Raw genomic sequence first — 20,167 nt, forward strand, 5'->3', positions numbered from 1 at the left:
CTCACACAGTCTAGAATCTGATACTCTTATCAACAAAAATCTTTTTTATCACATATCTCTTCAATGGAGATATTTGTTGCATGGTTTTGAACCTTACAATACGGGAAAATAATACGTCCACAAAGTAGCATTTGCTCTATTCTCTGTGTATTTTCAACAGACTTTAGACTACTGGGAAAAGATGGGATTATTTTATTTTGTCGATTATAAAATTTCTTAGTTTTTTCTATTTCCCAGAGACATAAATTCCTTGATTTCAAATTTTAAAGTTGTAAAGTGTGAAAATGTTGTTTGTTCAGTACGAAAGTTTATGGAGTAATGCAACTGTCTAATACGCAGAAATGAATCCCCAAAGATTCAACTTCCCATTTATCATCATTGCATGAGATGCCATCTCAAATTATTTTCTAGAATCTTCAAATTATTTTCAAGAAAATAAGAAGTGGTTTAAACAAGAGCTGTTTGTAAAACACATATGGCCGCCCATTGTAGCCTAGCCTATCCAAGGTGGATTGGAATGTTACTTCAATCTAGAGTATTCTGTCACCTTAACCCCTGACCCCAGAACAGTGAGAGCCATCTACAGACAAGCACTCTTTGAAGTTTCAAGTCTTTATGCCTAACCGTTTCCCAGTTATAGTTTGGAAACTGGCAATCGTAATCTTGACCTTTGACCTACTGACACTTGAAACAGCAATAGTAATTAACTTACAACTTGCAGTTATTCTATAAAGCTTGACAACAAGGGCCCTAAAATTCTCCAGCAACTGGGTTTTCACTCTCGAGTTTATTGTGACCTTGACTTTCACACTTATCAAAAAAGATGTTATCTGCTGACCAAACACAAACATCCTATAAAGTTGGACACTCATAGGTCTCGGTGTTGGAACTGTATGGTGGTATAATGTATTAAACCCTAGGATTACAAATTTTGTGTAAAAACAAAATGATTGACATCTGAAATCATTCAGCCAGAAAATGACAGTGATAAGTACATCTTGGACCTAATCCTTTCTACCGGGTTAAGACAGAAATCTAACAAGGAGTTTTGGAGAAACTTTACATTTAAAGTTTAGCAGAAATCACCCCAGGAGTTCTGAACAAACTTGATCTCATAAAAGAAATAATTCTAAGAGTAGTAACTCTGCAAAATTTATAAAATTGCAAAATGTCAGTAAAACACAAAACTAGGCTTGATATAAATTCACTGATGAAAGGCAATCAAAATAATGGAAAAATATTTTGGATAACTTTACAGATATCTTTAAAGGGCTATAACTCTGCCAGGAATGACTGGACCTGAAAATGCTGATTGATACAATAGTCATAAAATTTTGACAAGCAATTTGAATAAGTTGTCTCTTCAATTTCTGTGTAACACAGACAGTCAGACATGACAAAATCAATGGTCTCCCCCTTTCCATATAGTGACATAGAATTAATTACATATCTTTTGATGATATTCGTTAAAATGCAGAGTTATAGTTACCTGGAAAGCATGTCCAGAATATATCAGGTGTTTGTGTTTGGTTGGTGTCGTCAGGAAATTTTTAACTGCAATAGTCACCGTCTGTGCCTGGGGGTTCACCAGTATCTCAGTTGACAGGCCTTCTGAGCTGTGTCGAATAACTCTCTCCCCTGAAATATATGCAACATTTCTATTATTCACAGGAAGAATGGTATTTCATTGCTACTCCAGGAAGATAAGAATCTTCCAGCAATTCCTGAAGTCTGAACCACCAATCAGTCTTATCAGCTGATATTACTAAGTTACTAACATCAAAAAGATACCAATGTTCTAAAAATATTCAGTTCAAGAGTTACCGAGCAGACATGAAACTGCTAACCGATGGACAGACGGATGGACACCGGGGGTATAACATAATACGTCCCTTCAGGTGTATAAAAACAGGCAGTTAACCTAGTAAAGCGGAGTTCCTGTATTCTGTACAAGACAGTGAGTTAGATTTTACAGCGATTTGACAAAAAAATGTCATATATCTTCTCTGCAAGTAATTATGTTAACAGGGGGATGACAAATGATTCCAGACACAATGTCTTCTATCAGGTTGTCACAAAGAACATGCACTTCACCTGGGGACTGAAATCACAACCCAACATTCCACAGATCTGCACTCTCCCAATTGAGCTAAGCGGGTGGGCTCAGTCATAGCAAGTGAGATGTTAATCCAATACTGCTTATGTTACCTCGAAAACACGATAGAAAAGCCGCAAACATGTAACAGCTTTCACGATTATGCATTCTGAATTAGTCAGAGACAGGTGCAGCATACATTAGGCATTAGAGTAAACATTCATTTCTTAAAATTCTAGTTATTTGTTCTGAAAAATAAACAAACTTGCAATTGGGCCAGTTCTTTGGCAGTACGGTATCTTTAGAAGAACAGAATGGCAGATAATCTGTATAATAACTAGAATATAACATTCAAATGTCATGCAGCTAATGTATATCTGCTGCACGTTGAAATAATTGTTATAATGATATAAATGATAAAGACAAAGAGAAATTTGTTACGGTTTGGACAACAAGTGTCCAGATGGTGACTACCGTTATCTTTTTATAATCATAGAGGCTACAGAAGCAAAGTTGTTAACAGGACGATATAATCAATCGTGTCACCAGGAGAGATTAAAGAACTCTGTATAAAATGTGGCTGCCAAATTTTTTGTTATAACACAAAATATATTATTTTCTTCTTAAATCCTACTTTAGATAATTGTTTGTCTAATGTCTGAATATTTGATTAACACTGTAGAAAGTACTACTGAATCCACTGTTCGGATTACCTCCCTTTATGGATTTGACTGTTCATGTGTAATATATCAAAAATTCAAATAGCACAACTGGCAGTAAAATAAAATTTGAATTTCTCTTAATACAGGTGCATAAAGACAAAAATGATCAGTATATATAACAAGAGCTGACAAAGGACAACAGTACTCAACTATTTAACAGCTTTGCGCTAAAAAATGTTCAAAAAATACACACTGAATAAAAAGATACAAAAGGGCAACAATTTTGTTTAACAGTAAGTAATGTTAAATGAGATACAAGCTTACACTTATGAACTTCGCCAGAAGTTGTTAAGTCTAATAAGGGAAAAACTTTATGAAAAGGCAAAAGAGTTACGGAACCTGCACATGGTATGTCAGATCATCACAGTGAACAAGCATATCATATAGAGTTTAAAACAGTGGATTTGATATGATCTTTTGACCTAGTGACTTAAGGTTTTGCCATAGATGACACAGTTTTGAACCTAACCTTGTCTTCATAAAGGTGAACATTCTGACTATGTTTCATGAAGATCAGGTACAAAATGAGGCCTCTAGACTGTTAACATTTGACCATGCCACCTAGCTGAAATTCAAGATTGAACGTTATCTAACTGGTAGGTAAACATTCTGTCAAAGTTTCATTAAGACTGAGCCAAAAGTGTTTTTAATAATGGTCAAGGACACAGGGCAATCATATTAGCCCACCTTGAGAGCATTTTGTGCCCAGGAGAGCTAAAATTGACGGAAAGGTGAGTGCAATTTAACCTAATTTTGTAACAGTCGAGCTTAAAATACTTAGATGTACTTAGATGTGCGTAGTATATTAAAATAATTACGTAGAGAAATGTGTAATTTGGGATAATTTGGACGAAGTTAATTGTCGGCCTAATCTCCGCAGAACAGTACTAAAATTAGCCATGGCATGAATCAGTGATTTGGTAATAAAAGTACAAACAGTTGATAGCTTCTGTTATACCATTGTCAAAAGAGTAAATATGGCCTTATCTTTCATCCATCGAGCTAGAAACAAGTTTTAAATTGGATATTGTTGAAGTACTCTCTGGTATTTGTTACATGGTAAATTAGTATTATACAGGCCTAAATAATATTAACACTCGCCCCATTTTACATGAAATTGTTCAATTTTGTACACGCTGAAAAAGTCCCAAAATACGGTACAACAAAGAAAGCGTGAGAAAATAATTCATAGTCACATAACGGAAAATACTGAAAAGTAGAGGTACATGTGAAAGTGCATGGGATTATAAAACAGCAGTTACAAATTGGCTTTAATCCATGGCAATGACACAAACACTGCATGTTCATGAATACATTCCTCGTGAGTCAGGGACACTGTTGTTTTGTTAGCAATAAGAGAACAGACAAGACTATCCCTCACTTTTGTTTTTTTGTATACCTTCCAATTCAATACTGTGAAACCATTAATACTCGAGTTTGAGTGAGGCTTATATCCTTTGATTTCATGATTGCTCCCAGTGTTGTTGTTGTTTTAGGCCAAATTGGGGCCAAAATTAGGCCCCAATTCTAAAGGCAAATAGTATGTTTTTTTCCCCAAATTTCAAGAATAAAATTCCTTTAGTTAAAAAAAAAACTCAGCCAAGATTGTATTTATGAAACCTTACATATCTGAAACACAAAGCAAAGCAATATGCAAACTCATTGTATTTTATGACCAATTTTTTCTTAATTGTAACATTTCAATGAAAAATAGCACTTTTTTACCATTCCCAGTCACCTTTTTCCCTACTGAAAAGGCCCCGGCCCCATTCCCAAATCAGTGGGAAAAAACACTGACTTCAATTCATGAAATTCAATTCAGACAAACAAATATTTCATTTGGATTACTCCAGTAAGTTTTGAGTATAGCCGAAAGTTTTATGCAATTTCACAGTAGTAACTGTTTGCATTAAAGGGAACCAGAGAAAAGGGGTACCGAAGAAAACTTTACCACAATATTAACAATATACAAGTGTAAGACAAGTATTTATACAATAAGTAGATGCATGCAATAAGTATACATTGTATTATAACACTGGTGGAAAATGTTTTTCTTCATTATACGAAGCATGTTTCTTCAAAGAAAAAGAAAGAAACTTCACTGAATAACTCCTACATGTACCTGTAAACATCATATTGAAAAACTGATCAAGGTAAAAGTCTTTTTTTTTTTTTAATTAAAAAAGTAAAAAAAAATCATTTCCACTCAGTGAAGATACCAAAGAAATGAAAGAGGGGAAATATTGGACTTCCAAAAAAATCTTACCCTCCTTCAAATGGTATCCATACTTGGTAGCTGAACACAGTTGAAAAACAAACAATTATATTCAGGAATTTTTCAAAAATTTTCAAAAGAGATACTTAATTATTTGCTATAATCATATTCTAATATGCTTGTCTCTGTAAAAACACTCTTGCACTAGAATGACGTCACGTTCATGTGCAATGACGTCAAAGTTTTTGTTGTGAAAAAGAAAGAGCGCTTCTATATTTTATTTACTGTTTTAGATTAACAGCATATTAGAATCGAAATAATTAATAGCAAAACTGTGTTTCAACAATATTTATACACTCAGGTGGTAATACATCGTACAAATAATTTCACTTGGGCTGCCACCTCGTGAAATTATTATGTCCAACGTATAACCGCCCATCATGCATAAATAGTGTTAAAACACTCTTTTGCTATAAATTATTTCTTAATTAATTTAAATTCCCTCCTATCCTATTTTGTTGTAAATAATTATTCTCCGTCCCGTTGAGGCACAATCATATATGACTCAAATAAGTCCATCTAAGCAGGGATTAGGACGTATTCAGTAAGTGGTTTTAAAGCATGAAAAATGTGTCTTCTGGTGCAAAATGGCTGAAACTGAGATCATGGACACATTTCACACGGACATTTCCTTGTTCAAACATTTTATGAAATATGAAGCGTGCTGAAGTTATTAACTGGTTACCTGTTTTCAGTCTCAAAGTAACACTGGCCTGACCTTTGGCATACCTACTCCAAAAATGATAGGGTGATCAGATTACGTATCAAAGGCAGTCATTCCATGCAGTTTTAAGGTTGAGGTCCAAAGCATAACCCATAAACTTCTTTCAGTCTTAAGATCAGCTGTGACCTTAAGGTCAAGGTAATCTTTTCAAGGTCAGTGTGTCAGTGAGATATACGGACCACAAAACAGACAAATGCTTGTCATAGGCCCAATTATTGGTTACTACAAATATCGGCTATGAAGGGAGAGATTTCTTGGAAAAAGGTATACGAAAGGTAAATGTCATAGTACCATTTCGATCCTGTCTATAAGCTCATTGCAGGATACCTATTCTAAGCAATCTATTTATCCAACCATCAGTCATGTACGTGATCAATACTAGTATTCTGATATAAACTTTTGCTTCAGAGGTCACTAAATACTTCTTTAGAAAGCAGACTGACAAAAAAAAACTATAAAGAAATCCGCTGTATTTTGAAACAAATCTTTAATGGCTATCATATGTACAGATGTTATACTATCTTTCTTTGTTGTAATCACAATATGGAATTTTTCCTTTAAAGTCAATAGCATTTCCCCAGGTGTAACATTCCTCGCATACCAGAATGTTTTATGTAAGTTTTCAATCAATAGATTCTCTCAGATATCAGACACAGCATGCATTCAGCTCATAAATTCATCAGGAACAAAATCCCACAAGGACAGCAAGAGCAACACCTACGTAGCCTCACATATATGACATAAACAACAACATCTTAAATTTCAGTAGAAACTTGTGCAATTTTAAGAAAATTTATGTCTAACTGCCATAAAAGGCATCAACATCAGCATTAGTAATTATCAAGAAAACTGAGCATAAACTAAAATTTTACCAGGAAACAGTTTTCTCAGTAAGGCAAAAACTCTATAATGCAAGAGTCACTCCCAATCGTGACACTGCTGAGCTAAATTTACAATCTCTTGAGCATGTCCAAACATTAAACAGCTGTATTTATTTCAGAGGACATTCTCAAAACTACAGTGTTTCATTGCCTTGTAAGCATAATCTTTACACAGACCAATGACAAAGCTCTATTCTCTGACCAATGGCATACCTACATTCATTGACCAATAGCAAGGCAGCATTCTCTGACCAATCACAAGGCTGCTTTCAAAGATTTGTCACAAAAAATCTTGAGGCTATAATGATATATCCCAATAGAGTTTGTCTGGGATGTCTGGTCAGCCGTCTGTCATTATTATTCACATTATTACAATCATTTGTATCAGACATCAATAGTTCAGATAGATTTTACCTCTAATTGACACCTGAGGCCTTTGTTTTCTTAGTCTCAATGCCCTTGGTTTATAAATTCATTGAAAATTGCAGCTGATCTCATTTTGTTCCAACAATTTGATACAAAATGATCAAAATTGAAAGGCATAATAATTCTCTGAAATTTGCCATTTCCGTGTCCATTCACCAGCAATATAATCATATGAAAATTTGTCCTATTAAGGCTATAGCTTGAACCTCCCAACTTAAATTTTGTTAGAAATTTGAAAAGTTAAAACATTTAAAATCAGAAAACAGTTTTCCTTACAAAATAAGACAGAAGCTTTAGAAGTAATGAATTTGTTTATGATTTTGTGCCTGTCTGTTAATGGGAAACTATTCCCCTCGCTTAACTATCACGGCTGGACACTATGAATACCCTTATGGTCTGTAATAGTGTGTGTGCTTTGGGTTTAACGTCTTTTTCAACAATTTTTCAGTCATCTAAACGACGGTGTCTACTTGTAGCAGTGAGTACAATGCCCAACTTTATAGTGCTGCCTCACTGGAATATCACGCCGTAGACACGTGACATGACACCCCACCCAGTCATATTATACTGACACCAGGCTGACCAGTCCTAGCACTACCCTCTTAATGCTGAGCGCCAAGTGAGGAAGCTGCCAGTACCATTTTTAACGTCTTTGGTATGACGTGGCCGGGGATCGAACCCACGACCTCCCGCACTCGAAGCTGACGCTCTATCACTAGGCTACCGAGGCTGTTGCAGTCTGTAATAGGTAAGAGCCAATATTTTCTTTAGACAAATTAATTGTATGTATATTCAATTTTATTCCAACGAAAAAAATATTAAAGGTCATAATTATTATGATACTAAGGATGTGTATTACTTTTAACCGAGGCCAAAGAGTCAACAACAAACCAGACTGCAGCTGACAAAGTAGGCCTTCCCTCTAGCTGCTGGTATTTATCTGCCATTTGATTTTCTTAAACAGACTGGTAAAAAAAAAGATTATTTTTTTATCAGTCTGAATTAAGACACTCATGTCAACTCTGTCTTTTTCAACAATGTAACAAAATAATAAAACTGACTTAAAATTCTTTTTAGATCCTTCGAAGGTATCCTAGTAGCAGAAGATGCTTTGTGTCGTTTTAAAGACTCTTTTCATTTTTGAACTCTATCACTTTGATGCATACGTTGATATCATGCAGTGTTAAAACAGGTAAAACAAAATAAATGGCTGTTTCTTATTACATTTTGTCACACAATAACAAAAATTCTAAAAAAAAAAACAACCCTTGACTTCTCACACCAGCCACATTTGTTGCATACAAATCACTTTCTCAAGATCACCCTGCCAACCACCATCATCCATGCTCTCTGACAATGTCACATTTGTATTTGTTGTAATATAAACCACTTGTGTAGGTCTAACTGACTCTCAAATACCACTTCAGCAGTATTAGTGTCAGGTTTAACTACAATTGATACCTTTACAAGACTATTACAAATGACTTCTTACAGTAATAAGATCTGTTGTAAACTTAATATACAGCTTCTATTGATGTGTGTACTGCTTCAAAGAAAGTTTCCTCCAGAGTTCTTTTTTTTCAGGATGTGCTGCAACACTGCCTTCATCTTCATATGGATATTTAAGATAAACCTAAATTTCTAAAATGGACTTGTCCATCATTCAATTTGGGCAATACCATTTATTATTTGAAGGGGTGTTCACTGAAAATTTACTGACTGAATAGAGAACAGTGCAGACCATGATCAGACGGCACATCCGTTCATCTTGGTCTGCACTGGTCGCAAAGGCAAAATCACTTGCGGCCAGCAGGCTAAACTGGTTAATTCAACAATAATTCACAACTGCTATACAACAACATATAAGCTATCTGCTGGTTTTTAAAATGTTGTTTACCTACATGCACAATGTGATTTACCTATGTTTTGCCCATTTCAGTTCTTTCAGTGTCTGTGTCAGCAACTTGTATCAAAACATTAATGAACTGACTGGCTTTGACCTATCTGCAAGAGCCAGGAACAGCAGCCAAAAGAAAATGTCTTAGGGATAGGTCCAAATGTTTCCATTTTTAGTCTTGATCACAAAGATAAACAGAGTTACAGCCAAATTCAATATTAAATACATATGGTCCAAAGAATTCTGATTTAGTCTCCATTTTATAAGTAATTTTCTGGTGGTGTCCTGGGAACAATTGCCAACAAATCATTTTCACACTTAACAGACTGTATACTGCAGAATAAATGTTGCTTTTTTTTTTAGATGATTGATGAGACAATATTCTGTTACATCTCCTGGAGATGATTCATTTTTTTTTCATTTCTTCTTGGCATAGCTCCATGTAGGCCCTGATCATAGTTCCATGTACACCCTGGCTTTAGCACTGGCATAGCTCCATGTAGGCCCTGACCACAGTTCCATGTACACCCTGGCTTTAGCACTGGCATAGCTCCATGTAGGCCCTGACCACAGTTCCATGTACACCCTGGCTTTAGCACTGGCATAGCTCCATGTAGGCCCTGACCACAGTTCCATGTACACCCTGGCTTTAGCACTGGCATAACTCCATGTAGGCCCTGACCACAGTTCCATGTACACCCTGGCTTTAGCACTGGCATAACTCCATGTAGGCCCTGGCTAGGTTCCATGTACACCTGCTTTAGCACTGGCACGCTCATGAGCCCTGGCCTAGTTCATGACACCTGGCTTTAGCACTGGCACAGCTCCATGTAGCCCTGACCTAGGTTCCATGTACACCCTGGCTTTAGCACTGGCACAGCTCCATGTAGGCCCTGGCCTAGGTTCCATGTACACCCTGGCTTTAGCACTGGCACAGCTCCATGTAGGCCCTGACCTAGGTTCCATGTACACCCTGGCTTTAGCACTGGCATAGCTCCATGTAGGCCCTGGCCTTAGCACTGGCATAGCTCCATGTAGGCCCTGCCTTAGCACTGGCATAGCTCCATGTAGGCCCTGGCTTTAGCACTGGCATAGCTCCATGTAGGCCCTGGCCTTAGCACTGGCATAGCTCCATGTAGGACCTGACCTTAGCCCTGGCATTGCTCAAAGCAGACCCTGGCTTTAGCCCTGGCATAGCTCCATGTAGGCCCTGGCCTTAGCACTGGCATAGCTCCATGTAGCCCTGGCCTTAGCACTGTCACAGCTCCATGTTGGCCCTGGCCTTAGCACTGGCATAGCTCCAAGTAGACACTGGCCTCAGCACTGGCATAGCTCCATGTAGGCTCTGCCTTGGCACTGGCATAGCTCCATGTAGGCCCTGACCTTGGCACTGGCATAGCTCCATGTAGGCCCTGGCATTAGCACTGGCATAACTCCATGTAGGCCCTGACCTTAGCACTGGCATAGTTCCATGTAGGCCCTGGCCTTAGCACTGGCATAGCTCCATGTAGGCCCTGGCCTTAGCACTGGCATAGCTCCATGTAGGCCCTGCCTTAGCACTGGCATAGCTCCATGTAGGCCCTGGCTTTAGCACTGGCATAGCTCCATGTAGGCCCTGGCCTTAGCACTGGCATAGCTCCATGTAGGACCTGACCTTAGCCCTGGCATTGCTCAAAGCAGACCCTGGCTTTAGCCCTGGCATAGCTCCATGTAGGCCCTGGCCTTAGCACTGGCATAGCTCCATGTAGCCCTGGCCTTAGCACTGTCACAGCTCCATGTTGGCCCTGGCCTTAGCACTGGCATAGCTCCAAGTAGACACTGGCCTCAGCACTGGCATAGCTCCATGTAGGCTCTGGCCTTGGCACTGGCATAGCTCCATGTAGGCCCTGACCTTGGCACTGGCATAGCTCCATGTAGGCCCTGGCATTAGCACTGGCATAACTCCATGTAGGCCCTGACCTTAGCACTGGCATAGTTCCATGTAGGCCCTGGCCTTAGCACTGGCATAGCTCCATGTAGGCCCTGGCCTTAGCACTGGCATAGCTCCATGTAGCCCTGGCCTTAGCACTGTCACAGCTCCATGTTGGCCCTGGCCTTAGCACTGGCATAGCTCCAAGTAGACACTGGCCTCAGCACTGGCATAGCTCCATGTAGACTCTGGCCTTGGCACTGGCATAGCTCCATGTAGGCCCTGACCTTGGCACTGGCATAGCTCCATGTAGGCCCTGGCATTAGCACTGGCATAACTCCATGTAGGCCCTGGCCTTAGTACTGGCATAGTTCCATGTAGGCCCTGGCCTTGGCACTGGCATAGCTCCATGTAGGCCCTGGCCTTGGCACTGGCATAGCTCCATGTAGGCCCTGACCTTAGTACTGGCATAGTTCCATGTAGGCCCTGGCCTTAGCACTGGCATAGCTCCATGTAGGCCCTGGCCTTAGCATTGGCACAGCTCCATGGAGGCCCTGGCCTTAGCACTGACATAGCTATAAGGAGGCACTGTAGGCCCTGGCATTAGCATTGGCATAGCTCAGTGCCTGTCAGACAGATATTACACACCCACAGTTTCTTTTCAAAGACTTTGGCTAATGCCAATAATGTTATACTTATCGTATTATATTAACATGAAGAACAATTCTCATATTTGGGAATTTCTGACTGCGTAAGAAATCTTCTCTCAGAATTTATTAAAGAAAGTCCAGACAGAATTGATTATTCCTTCCTACGTTCTGTCTAAATGCAATATTCTGGAGGGGTTTCCATGTCTAATGTAACTGATAAATATCCAAAATGCAGTCATACCTCTGTACTAATCAAAATCAAGTCCATTGATTTCTGTTGTAAAAATGCAAGCTCACTGGATTGTTTCAAATTTCACAGACTAAATACTGTAACACTTGTCTACATATCATTTACTACCACTGAACTTTTAGGGCTTTCTTTCTGACTGGCACATCTGATTTCGACCAGCGAAACTCAGATTCAATTCTTTCCCTTGGAAGTATTAAGTGAAATGGAAAGCTTAAAATAAGTTCTGACAAGACAGGTTTTCTCTAGACTCTGATTCTCTGTCATTTACAGAATTAGACGCACAAACCTTGTCGATCTGAGTTGATTAAGCTTGAACACAAAGTTCTTGAATTTTCTGACTTGCCAATTTTAAAGTTTGTGCAATTTTGTCGGATTTAAATGAAGAAAGCCTGAAGCTTTGAAATCATATTCCTGAATCCAATTCTAGAAAAAAAAAAACATTTAAGAAACATGGTTATTGCCATTAGTGGGGATTTAAACAATTAACGCCTTCTTCCAGATTACTGCTTTGTCTGTATGATTCCTGCCAGATAGTGAATTTTTTGTATTTTCCTCCAGAAATTCATTAACAAGTTAATTAAATTCTGCTAAATATGGTGTAAAGTCAAACAACCTTTCCTCTTTTTGATTATTTCAGCAGAAGTTCTCCTGATCATAATGTTTGTATTTCTTACTTTTTTGACATTTTTTTTTTGTTGGGTTAGTGTCACACTGACAACTACAGGTTATACGGCGACATTCCAGATTTTGATGGTGGAGAAGACACAAGATGCTTCTCCAGGCATTATTTCATCATGGGCGTGCATAGGTAGAGCCAATGCTCCTTTGACAAGCCAGCTGAAAACACAGGAATACAGCCTTTTTAGAGGACCACTGTAGTTTGATGCCACATAGCACAATCATGCCAGCCAGATCCCATTCTGCTATATAAGTCTGGCCTCACTATTGCATGAATATGATCATTTGTTCCCACAAAGCAGGACCATATTAACCAGAACCCATTCTGCTATATTAGTCTGACCTCACTATTGCATGGCTACAATCAGTAGGACCATTTTAACCAGAACCCATTCTGCTATATTAGTCTGGCCTCACTATTGCATGACTGCAATCAGCAGGACCATGTTAACCAGAACCCATTCTGCTATATTAGTCTGGCCTCACTATTGCATGACTGCAATCAGCAGGACCATGTTAACCAGAACCCATTCTGCTATATTAGTTTGGCCTCACTATTGCATGACTGCAATCAGCAGGACCATGTTAACCAGAACCCATTCTGCTATATTAGTCTGGCCTCACTATTGCATGACTGCAATCAGCAGGACCATGTTAACCAGAACCCATTCTGCTATATTAGTCTGGCCTCACTATTGCATGACTGCAATCAGCAGGACCATTTTAACCAGAACCCATTCTGCTATATCAGTCTGGCCTCACTATTGCATGACTGCAATCAGCAGGACCATGTTAACCAGAACCCATTCTGCTGTTAACCAGAACCCATTCTGCTATATTAGTCTGGCCTCACTATTGCATGACTGCAATCGGCAGGACCATGTTAACCAGAACCCATTCTGCTATATTAGTCTGGCCTCACTATTGCATGGCTGCAATCGGCAGGACCATGTTAACCAGAACCCATTCTGCTATATAAGTCTGGCCTCACTATTGCATGGCTGCAATCGGCAGGACCATGTTAACCAGAACCCATTCTGCTATATTAGTCTGGCCTCACTATTGCATGACTGCAATCGGCAGGACCATGTTAACCAGAACCCATTCTGCTATATTAGTCTGGCCTCACTATTGCATGACTGCAATCAGCAGGACCATGTTAACCAGAACCCATTCTGCTATATTAGTCTGGCCTCACTATTGCATGACTGCAATCAGCAGGACCATGTTAACCAGAACCCATTCTGCTATATTAGTCTGGCCTCACTATTGCATGACTACAATCAGCACGATCATGTTAACCAGAACCCATTCTGCTATATTTGTCTGGCCTAACCATTGCATGACTACAATCATTCTACAGCTGTGTGCACTTTAAGATGCAGATGAAAGTGCAGTAAGCTTGTCTGATCAATAGCTGGGATGAAATATAGATTGATTCTAAAATCAATAGCACAGTAGTCTGGTACCAGTCTCCAACAACTTTTAACAATAGCTTTGCCTTCTGGCTGTCTGTACTGGTATCTGGTAAATTCATTAAATTTTCACTGATCAATTAAAATGTACAATTAAAAACTGATTTACATGAAATGGTTTAGTTCTGGAGCCAAAAAGTCTGTAAAAATGGTGCCATATGTTCGAACACCTTGATTGTTTTTGTGTTTGTTTTTTTTTGCTTAAGATAAACTTACAAAATCCTTGAAAAATCATTATGCAAAATTCATGTATTTAAATCATTACAGAAAACAGAACGTATTTCTTTAAACACTCTAAAATTGTTTGAAATGTTATCTATTTTGTTAAGGACAAGTTAATTTGCATATTCATGCCCATACTCAGTTTGATGACTCATCTTTGAGTGCTAATTTGCACTCACACAACAATTATTGAGGTTACAACTAAACTATTTGCGTTTCTTATACTGACCAACAAATTGTGCGAGAAATGAGTCTGGATGATACCTAAGGAAATATTCCTTCAGATGTCCTTCAAAATAAATGTTTTCTTCCTTTTTAGGGAAATGCGGAGTGGGTCTGGCAGAATAGGAAAAATATACCATGATTAAAATAGGCAGAAAAACACATCAAAATGGAAGTGTTTTCTTTCTTTAATGAATATGTTACATTTCTGAGGCAAATGTCAAACTGCTGAGAAAGCACATTGTCATGTGTTTTAAATGTTAACATTTACATACAGGTGCTTGGAGTCTCGGTAAAACAATTGGAGGGCAAGTTCAGTCCCCTCAACCCCTCTAAATAGCCCGTAAAACTCTTCACATTTGTTTTGGCCTATGTATACTACAACCAAAAAGGCTTATTATGGAGCTAGACCTTGTTAAAGAAACCGATTCCTGTCTCTTGTAGACTAATCAGCATAATAGCAACCAGACATTATTATTAAGTTGAAGAGAATATCAACACTGTAATCAGTTATGCTGGAGTTAACCTTTGATTATTTTAATTATTCATTTCAACAGACCTGTGGAAGTCTCCCTGTAATATAAATTATCTCAAATGGTTGGCACCTGGTATTTATTGATTTCTAAATAACCAAAGCGGCCATAATTAACTTCCACAACAGGAAGCTGAATGAGACAATATTTTAGGTTAGTGCCAACTTAACTGATATGAAAATATATTATTAATATCCATAGGAATTAATTTTAATGTATTTCCAAATACTTCCATTAGTATTACCTTTAATTTGGAATCAAAAATATTGATATTCCTATGAAACAGCAGTGAGTTTTTTTAACAACAAAATAAAATGATCTTATATTTAATGTCAATTAAGTCGTTCACTTCTAACATGATCAATAATCTTTCAAGTATGCTGCAAACAGACTGCTTTTAAGTTAAATGTTTACTGGGATCTGAACCTACTGACCATGGTCTCCACAAATCATTAGAAAGAATTGTTCTCATCAGAGAGCTATAGAAAGTGGGGATGGGGTGGGGTGTCAGACTGTGGAGGGCTGAGGTGCCAGACTGGAGGGCTGGAAGTGTCTGAATATTCAGGGGGTAAGGTGGCAGACTGATCAGGGCTCAGGTTGTGTCAGGCTTGAGGGGGTGAGACCTCAGATTGATGAGAGTTTGGGGTTTCAGACTGGAGGGGTTAGGTGTCAGACTGATGAGGGCTGTAGGTGTCAGACTGGAGGGGGAAAGGTGTTAGACTGATGAGAGCTGGGGGTGTCAGAATGATGATGACTAAGGGTTTCAGACTGGAGGGGGTTAGGTGTCAGACAGAGGGATGAGGTATCAGGAGGAACTGGCATCTAAACTGCTGACACAGTTATAGGAACTGGATTTAGACTAAAACTTTGAAGAACATTATTCAGTTATAGCATAATCCAGTTCAAAGTTCTTTTACAATTACAACCTTCTATTAATCAAGGGATAAAAATCCATATAACCCTATTATTGCAAATGGAATATCTTTCCTATACAGCATAATCTAAATGTTAATTTCCAAGCAAAATCTACTTCAAATGTTGTTTGAGAGAACAATGTGTACACAATCTAATGCTTAAAATTGCAACATTATTTACACAAGATTTTCAAAAAAATATAATTGTTAGTTATTCAATCTATATCAAATATTAGCTTACAATAAGCAATATTACAAATATTGAAAGAAATCTTAAATTTCACTGACATAAATCAATATCCTGAAGTGATTTGTTTTATTTATAATGATCTCCTGTACTTTCATTAATGATTCATTATTGATGACTCATCAAGGTTTGCGAGTTGGTTTGAGTCTTTATCATGAAAAACTGCCCTATGATGGAAGTAGGGATAGGACACACTTATTCCGGAAAAGCCCAAAATCATTATTATTCCTTGGATCCTGGTTGTAGCAACCCCCATATGAATGAATAAAATTCAAATTTCTTTCATATTTAGCCTGAAAAATTTGTGTAATGTCTGGCGAAACCACAGAATTTTTTGTCCCGCAAAATAAAATGATTTCACAGAAGGATATAGTATTTTGTTATACACTGCAGAAGAATATGAATTACACAGGTGCATTTGCTCAATGCACTCTCAGTAAATCGATTCTGTCAGTAGAGTGAAAAAACTTCCTTCTTCTAAAGATCTTTTGCCTGATCTTAGACTGCCTATGTCGTAAGAGAAGAATTACTGAATTGAGTTTCATTAACAGTTTTCTAGGAATAACAAGGCAGTCTGAAAGACAGTGATATCCCCCGCTGCTGTTTAATGGTAATGAGTGGAAGCATTGATGTTGTTCAGTTTATTTCATAGTCCATGTATGAAGACATCAATACTTAAGTTATGCCACTGACCTTGAGCCTGGATGGCTGACTCATGGGTTTTGTAAACCATCTCAATAAGGGGAACACTTGACCAAAGTTTCATTAAAATCCTTCAAGTGATTTAGCAGAAAAGGAGGGGACAGGAAATTGAAGATTCAAACATTTGAGTTGTGACCTTGACCTTGAGCTGTCATGGGTGAATTCTGAGTTCTGCACATCGTCTTGATAATGGGAATATTACAGCCAAGTCATATTACTTATTTATTTATTTATTTTTTGGGTTTAACGGCGCACCAACACAGTATAGGTTATATAATAGGACTACAAATTTTGGTTCACATTTCATTTACATCTAAATAAAAGCATGAGGTATGGAATCAAAATTTGCATACCTGCTGGAATCACATAGTTACTGCAAAACCAAGTGTTAAGACCCTTGTAATCACCTCTTACAATCATGCAAGGGTAAGGCAGTGGTTCCAATTCTTTTCATACATAGATCGTCCCAGAACCGAATGGGGCGCCAAGTCATATTAAAATCCTTCAAGGGGTTTAGGAGATACAGAGCGGACACAAAATGGAAGGCTAAAACCTTTGACCTTGAGCTGTGACCTTGACCTTGAGCAAACATGGCTGACACCTGAGTTCTGAACTTTGCCTTGATGAGGTGATCATTTGACCAAAGTTTCATGAAAATCCTTCAAGGGGTTTAAGAGATACAGAGCGGACACAAAATGGAAGGCTCAAACCTTTGACCTTGAGTTGTGACCTTGACTTTGAGCCAACATGGCTGACTGATGAGTTCTGCACATAGTCTTGATAAGATGATCATTTGACCCAAATTTCATGAAAATCCTTCGTGGGGTTTAAGTTATATGCAGCGGACACAATTGGTAAACTTGTGGCGGGGGATTAAAAATACAGACCTTGCCTGTACCCCAGCAACTTGGTCTTATGCTGTACATGCTATCTGAACATGTTAACCTGATATTAAGAAAATCCCGTACGAAACCTGACAAAGCTACTCAACCAGACTTATGAGCACCAGCTAAATGGCTTTTACAAAATATAAGAACTGTTTCTGAGTGTCTTTAACTATAAAGGACAAATGATTTGAACAGTAACAGCAAGTGATATGAGGCTACAGACCACGACCTTGAAGATCTCACTCAAAACATATGTACCAAAATGACTCGTACCAGATTCTCAAGGGAGGTGTAAACACAAAAATGTCCAGACTGATATGCCTTGGTATTATATCTAAAGACCTGAATGCTGCAAAAAAAATCAAGTTAAATATGAACACAGTGTAAACCAAAGAAAATTCTTCAAAATCTTTATATTTACCATTTGGGCCTTCTTCTCCGAGATCTGCTTTGTTTGCAATCTGTGCAAGTTCATCATTTACATCAATACCCGTTGCATCTATATCCCAGCATCGAAATCCTGAAAGCAGAAAAGGAGGTTTTGATAAAATTTTACCTTAAACTATAGTAGTATGTCTACAAAAGTTGTAAATATCAACAAAAGGCAACGACTCTTGGAAAATTGCCTTTCTTTAAAATACATGTTCATAGTATGGGTGAAGCGCATGAGAAAAGAACATTGATGAAGACATCTGTGAAAATCTGAAGAAATTCTGACAACCTTCCCACATGACTTTGGTTGTATTGTCAGTTAAGAGAACATTTATTTCCCCCTTGAAGGGGACATTCATTTCCTACTTGGAGCGAACATTCACTTCCTCAATGGATTAAACCTGAACCCTGTAGAATGGCAGCCATGTGTTCTCCATACTAGACAGGTTACATAGCGGTCAGAAAGTAAACTTATTCGATTTTAAGTCCCAGGTTATATTGAAACTTTCAAGCTCATAATAGTGAAGGAAGGCCCCATGCGCTCTCCAGTTATTATTTCAGGCAACAGCAGGCAATTCGACTTAATGCCTAAAATAAGCCTGGCTTCCTCACATCAAGATTTTTACATCTTTTGCGCTTACTTTGAACCCAAAGCTGTAAGTGAGCAACAATGAAGTCTCCACCATGCAGATCCCTAGTCAGCAGCATTTATACTCAGCAATGGGGATCCCTAGTCAGTAGTATTAACACTTTGCTATGGGGATCCCTGGTCAGCAGCATTAACACTGTAGCTATGGAGATCCCTGGTCAGCAGCATTAACACTTAGCTATGGAGATCCCTAGTCAGCAGCATTTACACTCAGCAACAGGGATCCCTGGTCAGCAGCATTAACACTTAGCTATGGAGATCCCTAGTCAGCAGCATTAACACTTAGCTATGGAGATCCCTAGTCAGCAGCATTAACACTTAGCTATGGAGATCCCTAGTCAGCAGCATTTACACTCAGCAACAGGGATCCCTGGTCAGCAGCATTAACACTTAGCTATGGAGATCCCTAGTCAGCAGCATTAACACTTAGCTATGGAAATCCCTAGTCAGCAGCATTAACAGTTAGCTATAAAGAACCATAGCAGGGATATAAATTAACACTCAGACCCTATTAGCCATCTGGGCTCCTTACAGGCAAATTCTAGGGGCCCAGCCTAAAAGTTAGGGGCCCAGCTATTATTAGCGGAAAAATATACTAACAGTGGTTTAGATCTACATACTTAATAATAAGTCTTGTAATTTACTTCCTGCCAAAATACATCAAAATCTTAAATATAAATACAGAACACTCATCAAACTCACATTGAAAGAGGAAAATTATAATCAACCAGTGCATGACATGTTCTAAACATAGTTTCAAACACGGACGCACTTACTTTAAAGTTTGAATGATTTTTGCAGCACTAGAAGATTTGTGTTGTTTATGGGCATTTTGATAGAGACTGCACGCTTATGGACATCTGAATTCTAGTATTTTGTTACATTGTCAAGTTATAGGACTCGCAAACTGTCATGCAATTATTACTTGTACAAAAAGTACAAACCATGTTGCAGTCGGTTAACAGCCCATTTTTCATTAAAAGTCCTCATTGGCCTTTAGGTCTTTTCATAATCCTGATAATATTTCCTTTTGTTGCCGCGACCGGCCGTTCTAAGCTCTTTAACAGCCTTCAATAACCTCTACTTTCTAGTTCTGTATTTCTATGGGCGCAGCCATTGTTAGAGATGGAGTAAATGATCCGCGTATGCTGATTGGTCGAATTATATATCGGTAATTTTAATTGGTCGATTTAAGTGATGTCGTGCATATTAATAAGACAGTCTCGGAAAAACCCAGAATATTGACATTAGGAGAATCCGAAGCCATTCGCCGGCTGGGCGACTATCTTGGAAAATTGACTCGACCAGCTTCAAATCTAGTCGCACTGGGCGAGTGTTAATTTATATCCCTGCATAGTCAGCAGCATTAACACTTAG

General features: G+C 38.4%; 1 protein-coding gene across 2 annotated transcripts in view; it reads right to left on the bottom strand.

The window, feature by feature from the left end:
* The window catches only part of LOC123566621 (microtubule-associated protein futsch-like), a 57,604-nt gene that overhangs the window by 12,645 nt on the left and 24,792 nt on the right, over window positions 1–20,167 (bottom strand). The window contains exons 2-4 of one of the 2 annotated variants that reach the window (XM_045360895.2): window positions 18,131–18,229; window positions 5,084–5,113; window positions 1,490–1,638 (exon numbers count right to left, since the gene is read on the bottom strand). In XM_045360895.2, coding sequence (XP_045216830.2) covers window positions 1,490–1,638; window positions 5,084–5,113; window positions 18,131–18,229 — 278 coding nt within the window. The remainder of the gene's footprint in view (window positions 1–1,489; window positions 1,639–5,083; window positions 5,114–18,130; window positions 18,230–20,167) is intronic. The other variant, XM_045360896.2, reaches the window with a different exon arrangement.

Source organism: Mercenaria mercenaria, chromosome 8 (genome assembly GCF_021730395.1).
Source record: "Mercenaria mercenaria strain notata chromosome 8, MADL_Memer_1, whole genome shotgun sequence".
NCBI classification, from domain to species: Eukaryota; Metazoa; Mollusca; class Bivalvia; order Venerida; family Veneridae; genus Mercenaria; species Mercenaria mercenaria.